The sequence below is a fragment of the Hemitrygon akajei genome, chromosome 19, assembly GCF_048418815.1.
Source record: "Hemitrygon akajei chromosome 19, sHemAka1.3, whole genome shotgun sequence".
NCBI classification, from domain to species: domain Eukaryota; kingdom Metazoa; phylum Chordata; class Chondrichthyes; order Myliobatiformes; family Dasyatidae; genus Hemitrygon; species Hemitrygon akajei.
Window position 1 is genome coordinate 72449325 of NC_133142.1, and position 15811 is coordinate 72465135.

Genomic DNA, 15811 nt, shown 5'->3' on the forward strand with positions numbered 1-15811 from the left:
AGAATTGAGGGGAATCAGCCATGATGGAATAACAAAGCGCACTTGATGGGCCAAATGTCCTAATTCTGCTTATGGTCTTATGGTTTACTTATAGACCTAAAGGTACATAAGTCACCCAGATCGGAAGAACTGAACCCTAGGGTTCTGAAAGAGATAGCATCAGAGAATGTGGTGGCATTAGAAATGATCATTCAAAAATCATTGGACTCTGGCATGGTACCAGAGGACTGGAAAATTGCAAATGTTACTTCACTCTTTAAGAAAGGAGGAAGGCAACAGAAAGGAAATTATAGACCAGTTAGCCTGACCTCAGTGGTTGGGAAGATGTTAGAGTCAATTGTTAAAGCTGAGGTTATGGAGTACATGGTGATACAGGTCAAGATTGCACAAAGTCAGTATGGCTTCCTTAAGGGAAAGTCTTGCCTGACGAACCTGTTGGAATTCTTTGAGGAGATTACATGTAGGATAGATAAAGGGGATGTAGTAGAAGTTGTATATTTGGACTTTCAGAAGGCTTTTGACAAGGTGCCACACATGAGGCTGCTTACCAAGTTAAGAGCCCATGGTGTTACAAGAGTTTACTAACATGAGAATTGACTGATTGGTAGGAGGCAGTAAGTGGGAATAAAAGGATACTTTTCTGGTTGGCTGCCAGTGACTAGTGGTGTTCCGCAGGGGTTGGTGTTGGGACCACATTTTTTATGCTGTATATAAATGATTTAGAAGATGGAATAGATATCTTTGTTGCCAAGTTTGCAGATGATATGAAGATTGGCAGAGGGGTAGGTAGTGTTGAGGAAACAGGTAGAATGTAGAAGGACTTAGATTAGGAGAATGGGCAAGAAAGTGGCAAATGAAATACAATGTTGGAAAATGCCTGGTCATGCACTTTAGTAGTAGAAATAAATATGTGGACTATTTTCTAAACAGGGAGAAAATCCAGGAATCTGAGATGCGGAGGGACTTGGGAGTCCTTGTGCAGAACATCCTGAAGGTTAACTTGCAGATTGAATCAGTGATGAGGAAGGCAAGTAGCATTTGGTTCAAGAGGTCTAGAATACAAGAGCAAGGATGTGATGCTGAGGCTTTACAAGGCACAGGTGAGGCCTCACCTTGAGTATTGCGAACAGTTTTGGGCTCCTCATCTTAGAAAAGATGTGCTGGCATTGGAGAGGGTCCAGAGGAGGTTCACAATGATGATTCCAGGAATAAATGGGTTATCATACAAGGAATGTTTGATGGCTCTGGTCTGTATTTGCTGGAATTCAGAAGGATGAGGGGGGCTCTCATTGAAACCTTTTGAATGTTGAAAGGCCTCAACAGAGTAGATGTGGAAATGATGTTTCACATGGTGGGAGAGTCAAGAGGGTATAGCTTCAGGATAGAGGGGCGCCCTTTCAAAACAGAGATGAAGAGAAATTTCTTTAGCCAAAGGGTGGTGAATTTGGGGAATTTGTTGCCACATGCAGCTGTGGAGGTCAGGTCGTTGGGTGTATTTAAGGCAGAGGTTGATAGGTTCTTGATTGGTCATGGCATCAAAGCTTACAGGCAAAAGGCTGAGAACTGGGGTTGAGGAAGAGACAGAGAAAAAGGATCAGCCATGATTGAATGGCGGAGCAGACTCAATGGGCCAGATGGCCTAATTCTGTCCTATGTCTTATAGTCTTATGGTCTTATAGATCTCGTAATTTTGTCAAATCTCCCCTCATTTTCCTATGCTGCAGGGAACTAAGTCTTCATCTATTTAATCTTCCCCTATAACTCAGGTCCTCAAGTCCCAGCAACATCATTATAAGTCTTCTTTGCAATTTTTCCTTCCTCTAAACCAGCTAATGCATACAGGAGCCTGAAGACACACACTCAGTATTTTGGAAACAGCTTTTTCCACTTTGCCATCAGATGAGAAGGCCTTGGGGGGGCAGGATTAAGAAAAACCCCAAGGCATTCTACAAGTATGTGAAGAGCAGCAGGATAAGACAAGAAAGAATAGGACCTATCAAGTATGACAGTGGGAAACTGTGTATGGAACCGGAGGAAACAGCAGAGGTACTTAATGAATACTTTGCTTCAGTATTCACTATAGAAAAGGATCTTAGTAATTGTAGTGATGACTTGCAGCAGACTGAAAAGCTTGAGCATGTAGATATTAATAAAGAGGATGTGCTGGAGCGTTTGGAAAGCATCAAGTTGGATAAGTTGCCGGGATCGAACAAAATGTACCCCAGGCTACTGTGGGAGGTGAGGGCGGAGATTGCTGAGCCTCTGGCGATGATCTTTGCATCATCAATGGGGATGGGAGAGGTTCCAGAGGATTGGAGGGTTGAGGATGTTGTTCCTTTATTCAGGAAAGGGAGTAGAGATAGCCCAGGAAATTATAGACCAGTGAGTCTTACTTCAGTGGTTGGTAAGTTGATGGAGAAGACCCTGAGAGGCAGGATTTATGAACATTTGGAGAGAAATAATATGATTAGGGGTAGTCAGCATGGCTTTGTCAAGGGCAGGTTGTGCCTTATGAGCCTGATTGAATTTTTTGAGGATGTGACTAAACACATTGATGAAAGAAGAGCAGTAGATGTGGTGTATATGGATTTCAGCAAGGCATTTGTTAAGGTACCCCATGCAAGGCTTATTGAGAAAGTAAGGAGGCACAGGATCCAAGAGGACATTACTTTGTGGATCCAGAACTGGCTTGCCCACAGAAGGCAAAGAGTGGTTGTAGACGGGTCATATTCTGCATGGAGGACTGTCACCAGTGGAGTACCTCTGGGATCTGTTCTGGGACCCTTACTCTATGTAATTTTTATAAATGACCTGGATGAAGAAGTGGAGAGATGGGTTGGTAAGTTTGCTGATGACACAAAGGTTGGAGGTGTTGTGGATAATGTGGAGGGCTGTCAGAGGTTACAGTGGGACATTGATGGATGCAAAACTGGGCTGAGAAGTGGCAGATAGAGTTCAAACCAGATAAGTGTGAAGTGGTTCATTTTGATAGGTCAAATATGATGGCAGAATATAGTATTAATGGTAAGAGTCTTGGCAGTGTGGAGGATCAGAGGGATCTTGGGGTCCGAGTTCATAGGACACTGAAAGCAGCTGTGCAGGTTGACTCTGTGGTTAAGAAGGCATACGGTGCATTGGCCTTCATCAATTGTGGAATTGAATTTAGGAGCCGAGAGGTAATGTTGTAGCTGTATAGGACCGTGGTCAGACCCCACTTGGAGTACTGTGTTCAGTTCTGGTCGCCTCAACACAGGAATGATGTGGAAGGCATAGAAAGGGTGCAGAGGAGATTTACGAGGATGTTGCCTGGATTGGGGAGCATGTCTTATGAGAATAGGTTGAGTGAACTCGGCCTTTTCTCCTTGGAGCGAAGGAGGATGAGAGGTGACCTGATAGAGGTGTACAAGATGATGAGAGGCATTGATTGTGTGGATAGTCAGAGGCTTTTTCCCAGGGCTGAAATGGTTCCCACAAGAGGACACAGGTTTAAGGTGCTGGAGAGTAGATACAGAGGAGATGTCGGGGGTAAGTTTTTTACTCAGAGAGTGGTGAGTGCGTGGAATGGGCTGCCGGCAACAGTGGTGGAGGCAAATACGATAGGGTCTTTTAAGAGGCTTTTAGATAGGTACATGGAGCTTAGTAAAATAGAGGGCTATAGGTAAGCCTTGTAATTTCTGAGGCAGGGACATGTTCGACACAACTTTGTGGGCCGAGGTGCCTGTATTGTGCTTAGGTTTTCTATGAAAACTTCTACAGTGTTCTGAACAGTTCATGAACTCTGAACATTACTTCACTATTTCTTTTTTGTTCAATTGATGTATTTCTTATAATTTATACTTTTCTTATGTTTTGCACTGTACTGCTGTCACAAACAACACATTTGACACATTTGTATATCAGTGATAATAAACCTGATTCTGAATTTACTTTTTAACTTCTAGGTTCCCAGACTACTCTAGGATTGGAAAACATGTCCCCAGAGTAGTGTTCCAGGTCAACTGGATTGATAGTTCAATAATTTAACCACTGCACTTCAATTTGCTGTAAACGTGGTCAGATCATGGCATTGCCATGCTCTGACTTGGAAACTTTTCAAAGTTAAAAGACCAACTACTTACTCAGCAAAAAAAAATTAAGGATTGAGTAGAAACAGGGCAGCAAAAGGCACAGAGAGAGAACTTGAAATTCAACTCAGATGAAGAAAGAAATAAAAAGTAAAGAAAGACAGGATTAAGAGAACAAGAAAAGTGAAACAAAGGAACATTGAGGGAAAAAGTACAAATCCAAGTTAAGTGGGTTTCCTCTGGGTGCTCTGGTTTCCTCCCCCAGACCAAAGGCATACGGGTTAGAAGGCCAATTGGTAATTGTAAATAGCCCTGTGATAAGGCTAAGGTTCAGTAGGTGCGTTGGTGGGTGGCGTGGCTCGTTGGGCTGGAGGGGCCTGGTCTGCTCAATATATAAAAATAAAATCTCTGGTATTTTTGATCATGTCTAGGAAAGATATTCAGCAGGTTAAACAATTACCTTTCTGGGTCAGCAAGAATGACTGGCACCGAGACTATTGTGAGCGGACATAACCTCCAGATTTGGGGAAATAGATTTACGATGGAGATTGCTTTTCCTGGAGAGTACTGAGTCAGAGGAATTCTCTGCCTGGGGAAGCAGTAGAGGCTACCTCATTAAAGATGTTTAAAACACAGTTAGCTAGATTTTTGCATAGCAGGAGAATTAAGGGCCAGATGGCCAACTCCTGCTCTTAGTTTTTATGTTTTTAATGCTTTAAACATGAGCTAACAGGGATTACTATTATGAACAGTAACTTTCTGCATTGTTTGATAGGAAATTAATGTGGAAACACACAAAGTAATAACAGAATGGTTGAACGCTTACAAGAGGTAAATAGCAGGTGGCATAGAGACTACCACTCCTTCTCTGACATACAAAAAAGCTGGATGAACTCAGCAGGTCAGGCAGCATCCGTTGAAAGAAGCAGTCAATGTTTCGGGTTGAAACCCTTCCACTCCTTCTCTGAATTGGCTGGCTGATTGGAGGAAGATATGGCCTAAAAATTTACAACTAGTTTGTAACAACAAAGCACCAATGGGTTGGTTATTTCTTATTTCTGATCAGGAACAGCTGCTAACCAAAGGCAGCATGTTTTGTGACATAGAGCAGGCAGAGAAGATGTGAGAGGGTAACCAGAATGGGGAATGGAAAAAGATAGAAGGAGGGAGAAGGGAGACATTACAGAAATTTAGTGACATTATTACTCACGCCATCAGGTTAGAGGCTACCTAGACAGAATATGAAGTAATATACACAAATGCTGGTAGAACTCAGCAAGTTAAGTAACATCTATGGAGGAGAATAAACAGTCAATGTTTCGAGCCAAGGCTCTTCATCGGGACTTAAAAGGAAGGGAACAGAAGCCAGAATAAGAAAAAGTGAGGAGTGAAAGGTGATTGTGGAAGGTAGGAGAGTGGATGAGCAAGGGTGGGGGTGTGGTGATATCACGTGTAAGAACGTGATTGGAGAGAGTTCTGAGCATGCGCAGAAATGATAGAAAGATCTGGAAGCATGGCGCTGTAAGACACGTGTGGTTGTTGCTGTTGTAAGTAAAAGTTCTAATTCTTCCAGAATATAGTTCTTTATTAGAAACCCATGGTATGTATTAATATAAAGAGCACACCATGGTGTCAGAAGTCCATCTGAAAGAATAATACATTACATAACACGGGAAAATCAAGGATAATCAAAAAGAGTTCAAACTGTTTTGGTGTTTGCTAACAGTTTTGCAAATGGAAGGGCTGCAACCTTCACTGACACTTCAGTTGTCTGGGAACGTAGCTGAGAAATTGAGAAATTTAAGCAATATTTTGAAATTTATTTATCGGTAATTGGAGCAGATAGAAAACTGGAAAAAACGAAAGCTGCACTTCTACTCCACGTAGTAAGTGATGACATAATTGAGGTATATAACCATTTTACTTTTGAAAATGGAGATAATTTAAATTTTAAATCGATAATGGACAATGAAGCATTTTGTATACCAAAGTGTAATGGGATGTTTGAGCGGTATAAATTTTTTACATGTCAGCAGAGAGCTGGTGAAACGATTGATTAATATGCTACTGAGTTGAGATAGCGTAGTAAAACATGCGAGTTTGGAGAACTGACAGACTCTCTCATTAAAGACAGAATTGTTTGTGGCATTCTGAATAATGGTCTGAGAGAAAGACTGTTAAGAGAACAAGACTTAGACTTGGAAAAAGCTTTGATGCTCTGCAAAGCTTCAGAAACCGTGACATTGCAGGTTAAAGAACTTTTCATTGAGAACGTAGACCATATATGTCAAACTCAAGGCCCGCGGTGGAATTATCTTTGGCCTGTGAGATAATATCTAATTACTATTAAAGCTGGCCCCAGTAATCGAAGCGCCTATGGTGTATGATATGGCTAATGCTGAGTTTATTCAGGTACCAGGTTTTCAGGGTTTTTAGTATTTATTCGGCAGTCTTGCTCGGCAGTCTTCTTCATAAGAAACGGAATTTGTAAAGTGAAACACTTTGTAGTTATAGCAGAGACTGAGACACATGAGAGCAGGCTGAAAAAACGGAGGCAACGAAAGCTGCGTTCGCACGCGTCCGACTGATCCGGCCCGCATGAAGCTGCATTTTGCTCAATCCGGCCCGTGACCTAAAATGAGTTTGACACCCCTGAGTCGTAGACACTGTGAGAAAGTGCGAACATATTAGAAAAAATAATAAGACGGAAACAAAACCAACAGAAAGCAAGGTGTCATCTGAGAGAAAAAAACTATGTGATCGCCATGGGTGGCAGCATAGCAGTGTCCAGTGCATGGGAAAATGGGCAACGACTGTGCTAAGAGTAATCATTTTGCATGCTGTTGCAGAAGTAGAAAGGAAATAAAACAAGTAAATGCAGTGCTTGAAAATGAACTTGAGGAGTTTTATATTGATGTGCTTTGTGAAAACAAACAAAGTAAGAATGATTGGACTATTCCATTGCAAGTGAACCAAAACAATATTCTGTTTCAATTGGATACTGGAGCACAAGTAAATGCTCTTGCAGAATCCGAGTTTAATGCATTAAATCCAAGACCAAAGTTACATTAGACAAATACAAAAGTGACTGGGTATTCAGGTGCAGACATTCCAGTTAAAGGAACATGTGTGGCAAAAGTATCACACAAAAATATTGTGCACATGCTTCCATTTGTGGTGGTCCCAAGGAATGTACAGTCAATACTGGGTTTATCTGCCTGTGAGAGACTGAATTTGGTGAAAAGAGTTTTAGTCCTGGACAGTGACACAGAGTCAGAATACAGTGACTTGATGAAAGAGTATGAGGACTTGTTCAACGGGCTTGGTTGTCTGCCAGGAGAGCACACGATTAACATTGACAACACAGTGCCACCTGTAGTACATCCATGTAGAAAAGTGCCTTCTGCATTACGTTACCATCTAAAAACAAAGCTGGACAGAATGGAATGGCTAGAAGTCATAAAGAAAGCTCCCAGACCCATCCCTTTGTTACCAGCATCTGACAAAGCATTGCCACCAAAACCAGGAGTTGCAGTTTTGCCCTCTGGAAGTAACATAAATGCATCAATGGGCCATGCATTCCATCACAATCTCCCCTCTGCAGGAAGACAGAGGCCAAACTTGCCGGTACAATACAACACTGATCTGAAGCCAAAGAGTGACAAGAATCAGGATCCAATTGAAGAAACGAAAGCACAAGTGAAGGAATTGCTAAGTTTTATCAAAATGATGAAGTCTCAGCATAAAAAAGAGATTACACAGTTAATGAATGAATTAGATAAAGAAAAGAAGATTCGTATTTCATTACAAATGGAAGTGGAAGGAATTAAGAAAGCTACAGTACTTGTAGAAGTACAACCCAGGTCATACATGGTCCAAACTGTCAGGGTCCGATCCGGAACCGCGTTCCGGGTTTTGATCCAGTCCAGGGGCTCCGGACTCCGGGTCCTGCAGTTGTTCCTCCCATCACCCGTGATCTAGTTAGGACCCTCCTGGTCCAAGGAGACACACATGTAACTCAGTGAGCTGCAGGTGTTTATAAGGGGCCTTGGGACTGGGACCAGACGGGTGGTCGTTTTGTTCTGTTTCCTGTTTCTCTGCCGGCTCTGAACTCTTCTCTGCATTCTGTTATCCCGCCCGGGCTCAGATCTACTCCTCATCGTGCTTCTCTGCCTGTACCAGTACTGCCAGGTTGGTCCGCTCCCCCACCTTTCTTCCCATGCACTGGTCCCGCTTCTCTGCCTGTACCAGTACTGCCAGGTTGGTCCTCTCCCCCACCTTTCTTCCCATGTGCTGGTCCTGCTTCTCCGCTCGGTTTCGTTTTCACGCGGTTGCGCTGTCTGCCGGCCGTTTCCGAATTTCCCGTTATCATGGCTGTCGTGTTGGTCCACCTGGACCTATGCCCGTTCCTACCCCTTGCCCCTGTCTGGCACATCTGGCCGACCTGCCTCGGCCCAGCAGCGGTTCTGCCTGTTCCTATCCCTTGCCTCCGTCGGGCGGATCCGGCCGATCTGCCGTGGCCTGGCGGGGGTTCTGCCCCCTCCTTCTCTTCCGCCCGAACTCTGGGATAGTGCCCGCACCCACCTAGGGGTCTGCGTCGTGCCCAGGTCTCCGGTGTTTCTGCCTGGGAGGCGCCCCTACCCGGGATACATGCCCAGGGAGCCTAGCCTACCGCTAGCCTATCGCCACCTAGACCGGTCTGCCTGCCTGAACCCCGTGGACCTGCCTGAACCCCGGGGACCGCTCCGCTCCGCTCTGCCCGCCCGAACCCCGGGGACCGCTCCGCTCTGCCCGCCCGAACCCCGGGGACCGCTCTGCCTGCCCGAACCCCGGGGACCACTCTGCCTGCCTGAACCCCGGGAGCCCACTCCGCTCTGCCTGCCTGAACCCCAGCTACCCTTAAGTGCCATGGCATCCCCATCCTGTCCTCCCCCTAGTACTTCAGTGCCTGCGTCCTGCGTTTGGGTCCATCCGGCCCCTCCTGACACAAACTGAAGAAGGAGCAGTGTGAAGAAGAAATCGCAAAGACTCAAGAAAGAGCCAACTTCAGAGTTTCTGTTAACTGCTGCAGACCAGACAAAACATGGAAATAACAACAAAACACAAGAACTGTGAGAACCACTGAGAAGGTCTACTCGTGTTCGTAAACCCCCAGAGAGACTGATAGAGACATGTTAAATTATGCATTTGTTCTGGTCAATGTTGCTAATTGTTTTTCTTTTTAACAAAAGGAAGATGTGGTGATATCACGTGTAAGAACGTGACTGGAGAGAGTTCTGAGCATGCGCAGAAATGATAGAAAGATCTGGAAGCATGGCGCTGTAAGACACGTGTGGTTGTTGCTGTTGTAAGTAAAAGTTCTATTTCTTCCAGAATATGGTTCTTTATTAGAAACCCACGGTACGTATTAATATAAAGAACACGACGGGGGAATGAAGTAAGAAGCTAGGAGGGGATAGCTGGAAGAGGTATAAGGCAGAAGAAGAGGAAATCTAATAGGAGATGACAGTGGACCATGGAAGAAAGGGGAAGAGGAGGGGAAGCAGAGGAATCAAGGGGAGAATACATGCTCAGCCCTCAATATAGCAAAGAAAAATCTGCTGGAAGAACTCAGTGGGTCGAGCAACATCTGTAGAAGGAACTGGACAGTCAATGCTCGGCAACACCCTGCATCAGAAGCTGCACCCACAGGCTAAGAAGTGGATCTTTTCACATTGAATAAATGAGAATATATTAAAACATGCATAAATACCGTATAAGAATGCATGTATGTTGGAGTATTTCATGAATGCCTTTGTTACACAGACTTGGAAGAATCCAAATTGTACTGTAACAAAGTTCTAAATGCATTTTTAAAAATCTAGGTGTGCTTACAGTTTTGTTAAAGGCTCCTTCACAGTGGAGATATTGCTAAACTTCAGCAGAATGGGCGGTGGGAATTACCACAAAGTCTTTGCAGTTGATATTAACATGTTGGCAGATAAACAATAAAGGCCCAGAGAGCAATCTTATTATTGACAATCTGGGAACCTGACAATGATATACAAGGATCTGCTCAGCATCACTTAGTTTAAAGTTGTTAAATGGCATTTCCAGTACACAAGTGTAATGAGAGTAAAATAATTGTTGTTCTGGATCTACTGCAGCATAAAAAAGCAAGAAAGATAACGAGTATGATAATAATAAAAGCAAACAATACATACGACAGCTTATCTACATAGATTGATTGTATGTCTATAAAGTGACTCTAGACTATACATGACTCATGGGAAGTACTAAAGTAATGGTGGATTAATTGGGTAGAGGTGTTGACCAGCCTTACTACTTGGAGAAAGTAACTGTTTTTGAGTCTGGTGGTCCAGGTGTCGATGCTACACAGCCTCCACCCTCCTCCATGAGCAGGGTGGCGGAATCCTTTGTGATGTTACAGGCCCTTTTCTGGCACCTTTCTGTATACAGTGTATGTCCTTGATAGCTGGTGCTAGTGATGTATTGGGCATTGTAGGGCCTTCCTGTCTGCCACAGTGCAGTTTCCACATGATGCAGCTTGTTAAGATGCTCTCAATTGCACATCTGTAGAATGACGTAAGTATGGATGTGCAAAGCCTAGCTCTCTTCAGCACTCTCAGAAAGTTGAGACATTTCAAGTTCAAGTTTGATTATCATTCAACCATCCATGAATACAAGCAAACAAAACAGCATTTCTCTGCGGCCAATATGCAAAACACATTACCAACAGTCACACACAGCACAGGGCACATAGAATACATATAAGATAGCAAGCACACATAAGACATCATTAAAACGCAATCACACACATAATATAGATGAGGAATGGTGAAGGAGCGGGGGAGGCCATTATTGGTAGTTCAAGAAATCAATGTTCATGCTATTAGGTGGAGGCTACCCGAACAGAATATAAGGTATTGTTCCTCCAACCTGAGTGTGGCCTCATCGCAACAGTAGAGGAGGCCAAGGATTGACAGATCGGAATGGGAATGGGAAGTGGAATTAAAATGGGTGGCCACTGGGAAATCCAACTTTTTTTGGCAGACTGAGCTTAGATGCTCAGCAAAGTGGTCCCAAAATCTACATCGGGTCTCACCAATATATAGGAGGCCACACCGAGAGCACTGAACACAGTATATGTCCCCAAGAGATTCATAGGTGAAATGTCGCTTCACTTAGAGGACTTTGGGGCCCTGAATGGTAGTGAGGGAGGAGGTGTAGGGGTAGATGGAGCACTTGTCCCAATGCAATGATAAGTGCCAGGAGGGAGATCAGTGAGGAAGGACAAATAGACAAGGGATCGGATGGGGAGTGATCCCTGCGGAAAGCAGAAAATATGGGGGCCGGGGGGAGTATGTGCTTGGTGGTGGGATCCTGTAGGAGATGGTGGAAGTTCTGGAGAATTATCTGCTGGACGCGGAGGCTGGTGGGGTGGTAGGTGAGGACAAGAGGAACCCTATCCCTGGTAGAGTGGTGGGAGGATGTGGTAAGAGCAGACGTGCATGAAATGGAAGAGATGTGGTTGAGGGCAGCATTGATGGTGGAGGAAGGGAAGCCCCTTTCTTTAAAAAAGGGTGGATATTTCCTCCGTTCTGGAATGAAAAGTCTCATCCTGAGAGCAGATGTTACCTGGACTATACCCCTTCCCACCCTGTTACTTGTAAAAACACCATCCCCTTCTCTCAATTCATCTGTCTCCGCTGCTTATGTAGATGGAATATGAAGCTCTGCTCCTCCGAGCTGAGAGTGGTCTCATTGTGGCAGTAGGGGAGGCCATGGATAGACACTTCGCAATGAGAATGGGAAATGGGAATTAAAATGTTTGGCCACCGGGAAAATGCAGAATATTCTCCCCTCAGAAATGCAATGCTGAACCTTGCTCTGAGTTACACACTTTGACACTTATTGTGCTAGTAGCTCCATCTATTCATCCTTTCCATTTGTTTAGGTAACCAAAGCTTTATGTTCACAGAACTAATAGATTCTCAGCAAAAACACTGTAATTGAATGTCTGAAATTAATATGGAAATTACAAAACAATGGACTGGATTTTGCTTAATCTGGACTCTCATCCCACTGCACAAAATGCCACAGTAGTGTAGTGAGTAGTGCAATGGTATTACAGCTCAAGCCATCAGAGTTCGGAGTTCAGTTCTGACATCGTCTGCATGGAGTGTGTATGTTCCTCCCTGTGAACACATGGTTTCTCCCACAGTCCAAAGACATACCCGTTAGCAAGTTAATTGTTCATTATAAATTGTTCTATAATTTGGCTATGGTTGCTCAAAACAGTTACTTTCCTCAAACAGAAAGACCAATGAACACCTCTGCTCACTAACTCCCCTACCACTTTATTATTTTCCATCAGTCACCATACGTACAGCCGAGTGTTACTTTATGGACATACAATCTATCTATGGATATATTCTATCTTATGTATTTCTATTTATTGTGTTTTAAAATTATTATTAATGTGTTTTTTTAATCTTTTTTTATTTTCTTTGTGCTGTAGAGTAACATTTATCTTGTTCTTCTTTATACTTATGTACAGGAAATGACATTAAACAATCTTGAATCTTGAATCTTGGATCTTGCATCATATCATTCCAGACACTCACACTTGTGGTTAAGACAGACAGAAGCAGACTAAAGTGGCACACATTTGGGTCGTAAGCACAATTAGATGTTGTAGACACCCACCAAAATGACACCTGTGGACTTCCAGTGTAGACTGATGCCAGAGTATGGGAGTGTTAAGTCTGATTTATACTTCTGTGTCACATCTACGCCATAGGTACCGCGTACCCTATGCTGTAGGGTGACGTGCACCTCCCCAAAAAAGTAACTCACGCTTTGCGGCGACGCAGACCGCAACAACTATGATTGGCCCGCTTGGTAGCATCGCATTTCCTCCTACGCACTTCTGGTTGCTTCTTCTCCGCCATGTCTGTACACCGATGCAAAATAGATGAACCAAATCATCAAACCTACCTGCGAACATGTGAAAATGTTTGAAATGCATTTCCTCATCCATGTCTGTCACAAAGAAACTCAACACAGTGGCATAGAAACCCCACCACCAACTAGCGTTTTAGCGCACACCAATACATGCTCGCTACAGCATAGAGCCTACGCAGAAGTGAAAATCAGGCCTACGGCGTAGCCCATATGCACAAGTATAAGTCAGCCTTTAGTGTGCATGCAGTAAACACATTGTATACATACATAGCCAATGATTTACAATGTAAACAGTTAGCAACATCGACTTGATGCAATCACTTACAGTTTGGACTTCAGCACTCTGGCTAAGACCCTCTCCTACATTTGTGCAGCTGAAAAGACACAGAGCAGTGGTAATAACAACCCCATACTCCCGTTGTTCACCAGTGTTACTTCACTGGATCATTAGCCAAGTACAAGTTCATTGCTGGTTTGTTACTCCTGCCGTTTGCCATGATTCTGAAGAGATTTGCTTTATTTGTCACAAGTACAGTGAAATGTACATGGGTGGTGTCAACAGCCAGTTGAGTTCAGGGATGTACTGCAAGTGTTGTCATGCTTCTGACAGCAACATAGCATGTTCTCATCTTACTAACCCTAACCAATACGGCTTTAGAATGCGGGAGGAAATGAAGCACCCGGCCGAAATTCATGTGGTGATGGGAAGAACATAGAAGCTCCTTACAGACAGCGATGGGAACGGAACCCAAATCAAATTTACAGCTGGCACAGGAAAGCTTTGTGTGAACTGCTACGTATTCTACAGGTGATTGCTACTTTTTATAGTTGTCTCGGTGATGTAAGAGATGCTGAAGGAGCCCATTATGAACCAGTTGCTCCCAGTTGCCAGACCCGATTGACTTTGCAATACCTGACTCGGGGAATATGCAGAAAGAATGCACATCATCACATGACATGCACAGCAGTGGAACCTGCGAGCTGTTTCAGTCTCCTGGGAATGCACATCACAGACAAACTCTCACAGTCCAGAACACATCCTCCACAATCAAGAAAGCTCACAAATGCCTCTACTTTCTGAGGAGGCTGAAGAGAGCTGGGCTTCGCACACACATACTCATGTTATTCTACAAATGAGCAGTAGAAAGCATCCTAACAAGCTGCATCACTGCTTCGTATGGAAACTGCGCTGTGATGGACAGGAAGGATCTACAATGGGTAGTTAAAACTGCCTACCCCAACCAGCCTACTCGCCATTAAGAACATGTATACAGAAAGGCGCCAGGAAAGAGCCAGTAACATCGTGAGTGATCCCACCTACTCTGCTCATGGACTGTTTGCCCAACTCCCATCAGGTGTAGCAGGACCACCAGGCTCAAAAACAGTTACTTTCCCTAAGCAGCAAGACTGATCAACACCTCCAGCCACCAACTCCAGCACTACTTTATTATTTCCCATCAGTCACCTTATATACTGCCTAACCTCACCTTATGAAAATGACATTACACAATATTGAATCTTGAACTTTGACAATCTTGGACATGTTGCCAGAAGAGAAAGAGAAAGAAGATTCCTTTACTTCTCTGGCACGCACATTTCCTTCCTGTACTTTCCAAAAGATTATTATGTGAGATGCCTATGCATTAATAAGGATGCTTATATTGAAATCTGCCCTCACAGTGCAGGGTAAAGGCTGCACTGCCAGTAACTATCAAGGTGACAATGGCAATAAATTTTCAATACAGCACACCCATTCCTGGTTACTGCCAGATCTACATGTAACAGACCTTCTACTACTGAGTAAGGGAAGTCTCCATTGAAAGACAGCTGACTATATCTAATCAATTTTGACAGCATTGGTAAAAATTACAGTCTTGGTAAAGATAGGAGTTCAAATCCCATAATGGAAACATGTGATTTAACAATCACATTTAAATTCACTTAATTAATTAAAAAATAAACCATCCTCAGAACTATTAATCATAAAGCTACTGGATTATCATAAAAACCCCATCTGGCTGACTAATGCCTTGGGAGCTGAAATCTGTCATTCTTGCCTCATCTAGACTACAACTGACTCCAGTTATGACACCAAATCTGACCTATGAAATATTCTAATAAAGCAATCAGTAGCATCAAAGTTCAAAGTAAATATACTACCAATCTAACTTAACAGACACCTTTAACATCTCTGCAACTGTCCACTGCCCCTGAAGGCTTCAAGGAAGCCACCATCATTCCGATACCTAAGATAGTGATGGTAACTGGCCTAAACAATCATGAATTGCTTGGAGCAGCTGGTACTGAATTGTATAAAATCCCACCTTCCAGCTACATTGGACCTCTTCCAATTCACCTACTGCTCAAACCCATCCACTGATGATGCCATAGCCTCAGCCTTGGACTCTGTCCTCTCCCACCTAGAAAACAATTCCTTATACACCAAGATGTTGTTCATTGACTTTAGCAAAGCTTTTAACATGATCATCCCTCAGAGGTTGGAGGGCAAACTGTCCTCGTTGGGATTCTATGCTCCTCTCTGTAACTGGATCTTGGAATTCTTGATGGGAAGACCCCAGTCAGTCTGAGTTAGCAGTAACTTCTCAAGCTCCATCATACTGAGCACACAGGTTATGTGCTCTGTATAGTGCTGACTCATGGCTGCCCTAGCAGATTCAGCTCAAACCACATTATCAAGTTTGCTGATGATACTGCAGCGGTTGGTCAGCATACAGAGAGAAAAGGGTAGAGAGGTTTGTTAAATGGTACAAGAACAACAA

The 15811-nt window shown here is 43.6% G+C and overlaps 1 protein-coding gene across 3 annotated transcripts in view; it reads right to left on the reverse strand.

Annotated features, from left to right (window-relative positions):
* lhfpl4a (LHFPL tetraspan subfamily member 4a) overlaps positions 1-15811 on the reverse strand; it is a 329956-nt gene that overhangs the window by 29923 nt on the left and 284222 nt on the right. The window contains exon 4 of one of the 3 annotated variants that reach the window (XM_073072853.1): positions 13357-13405. The exons of the other annotated variants lie outside the window; for them this stretch is intronic. Within the exon in view, the coding sequence (XP_072928954.1) occupies positions 13379-13405 (27 nt within the window). The 3' untranslated portion in view covers positions 13357-13378. Of the gene's footprint in view, positions 1-13356; positions 13406-15811 lie in introns of those variants that run through there. 3 annotated transcript variants of the gene reach the window in all.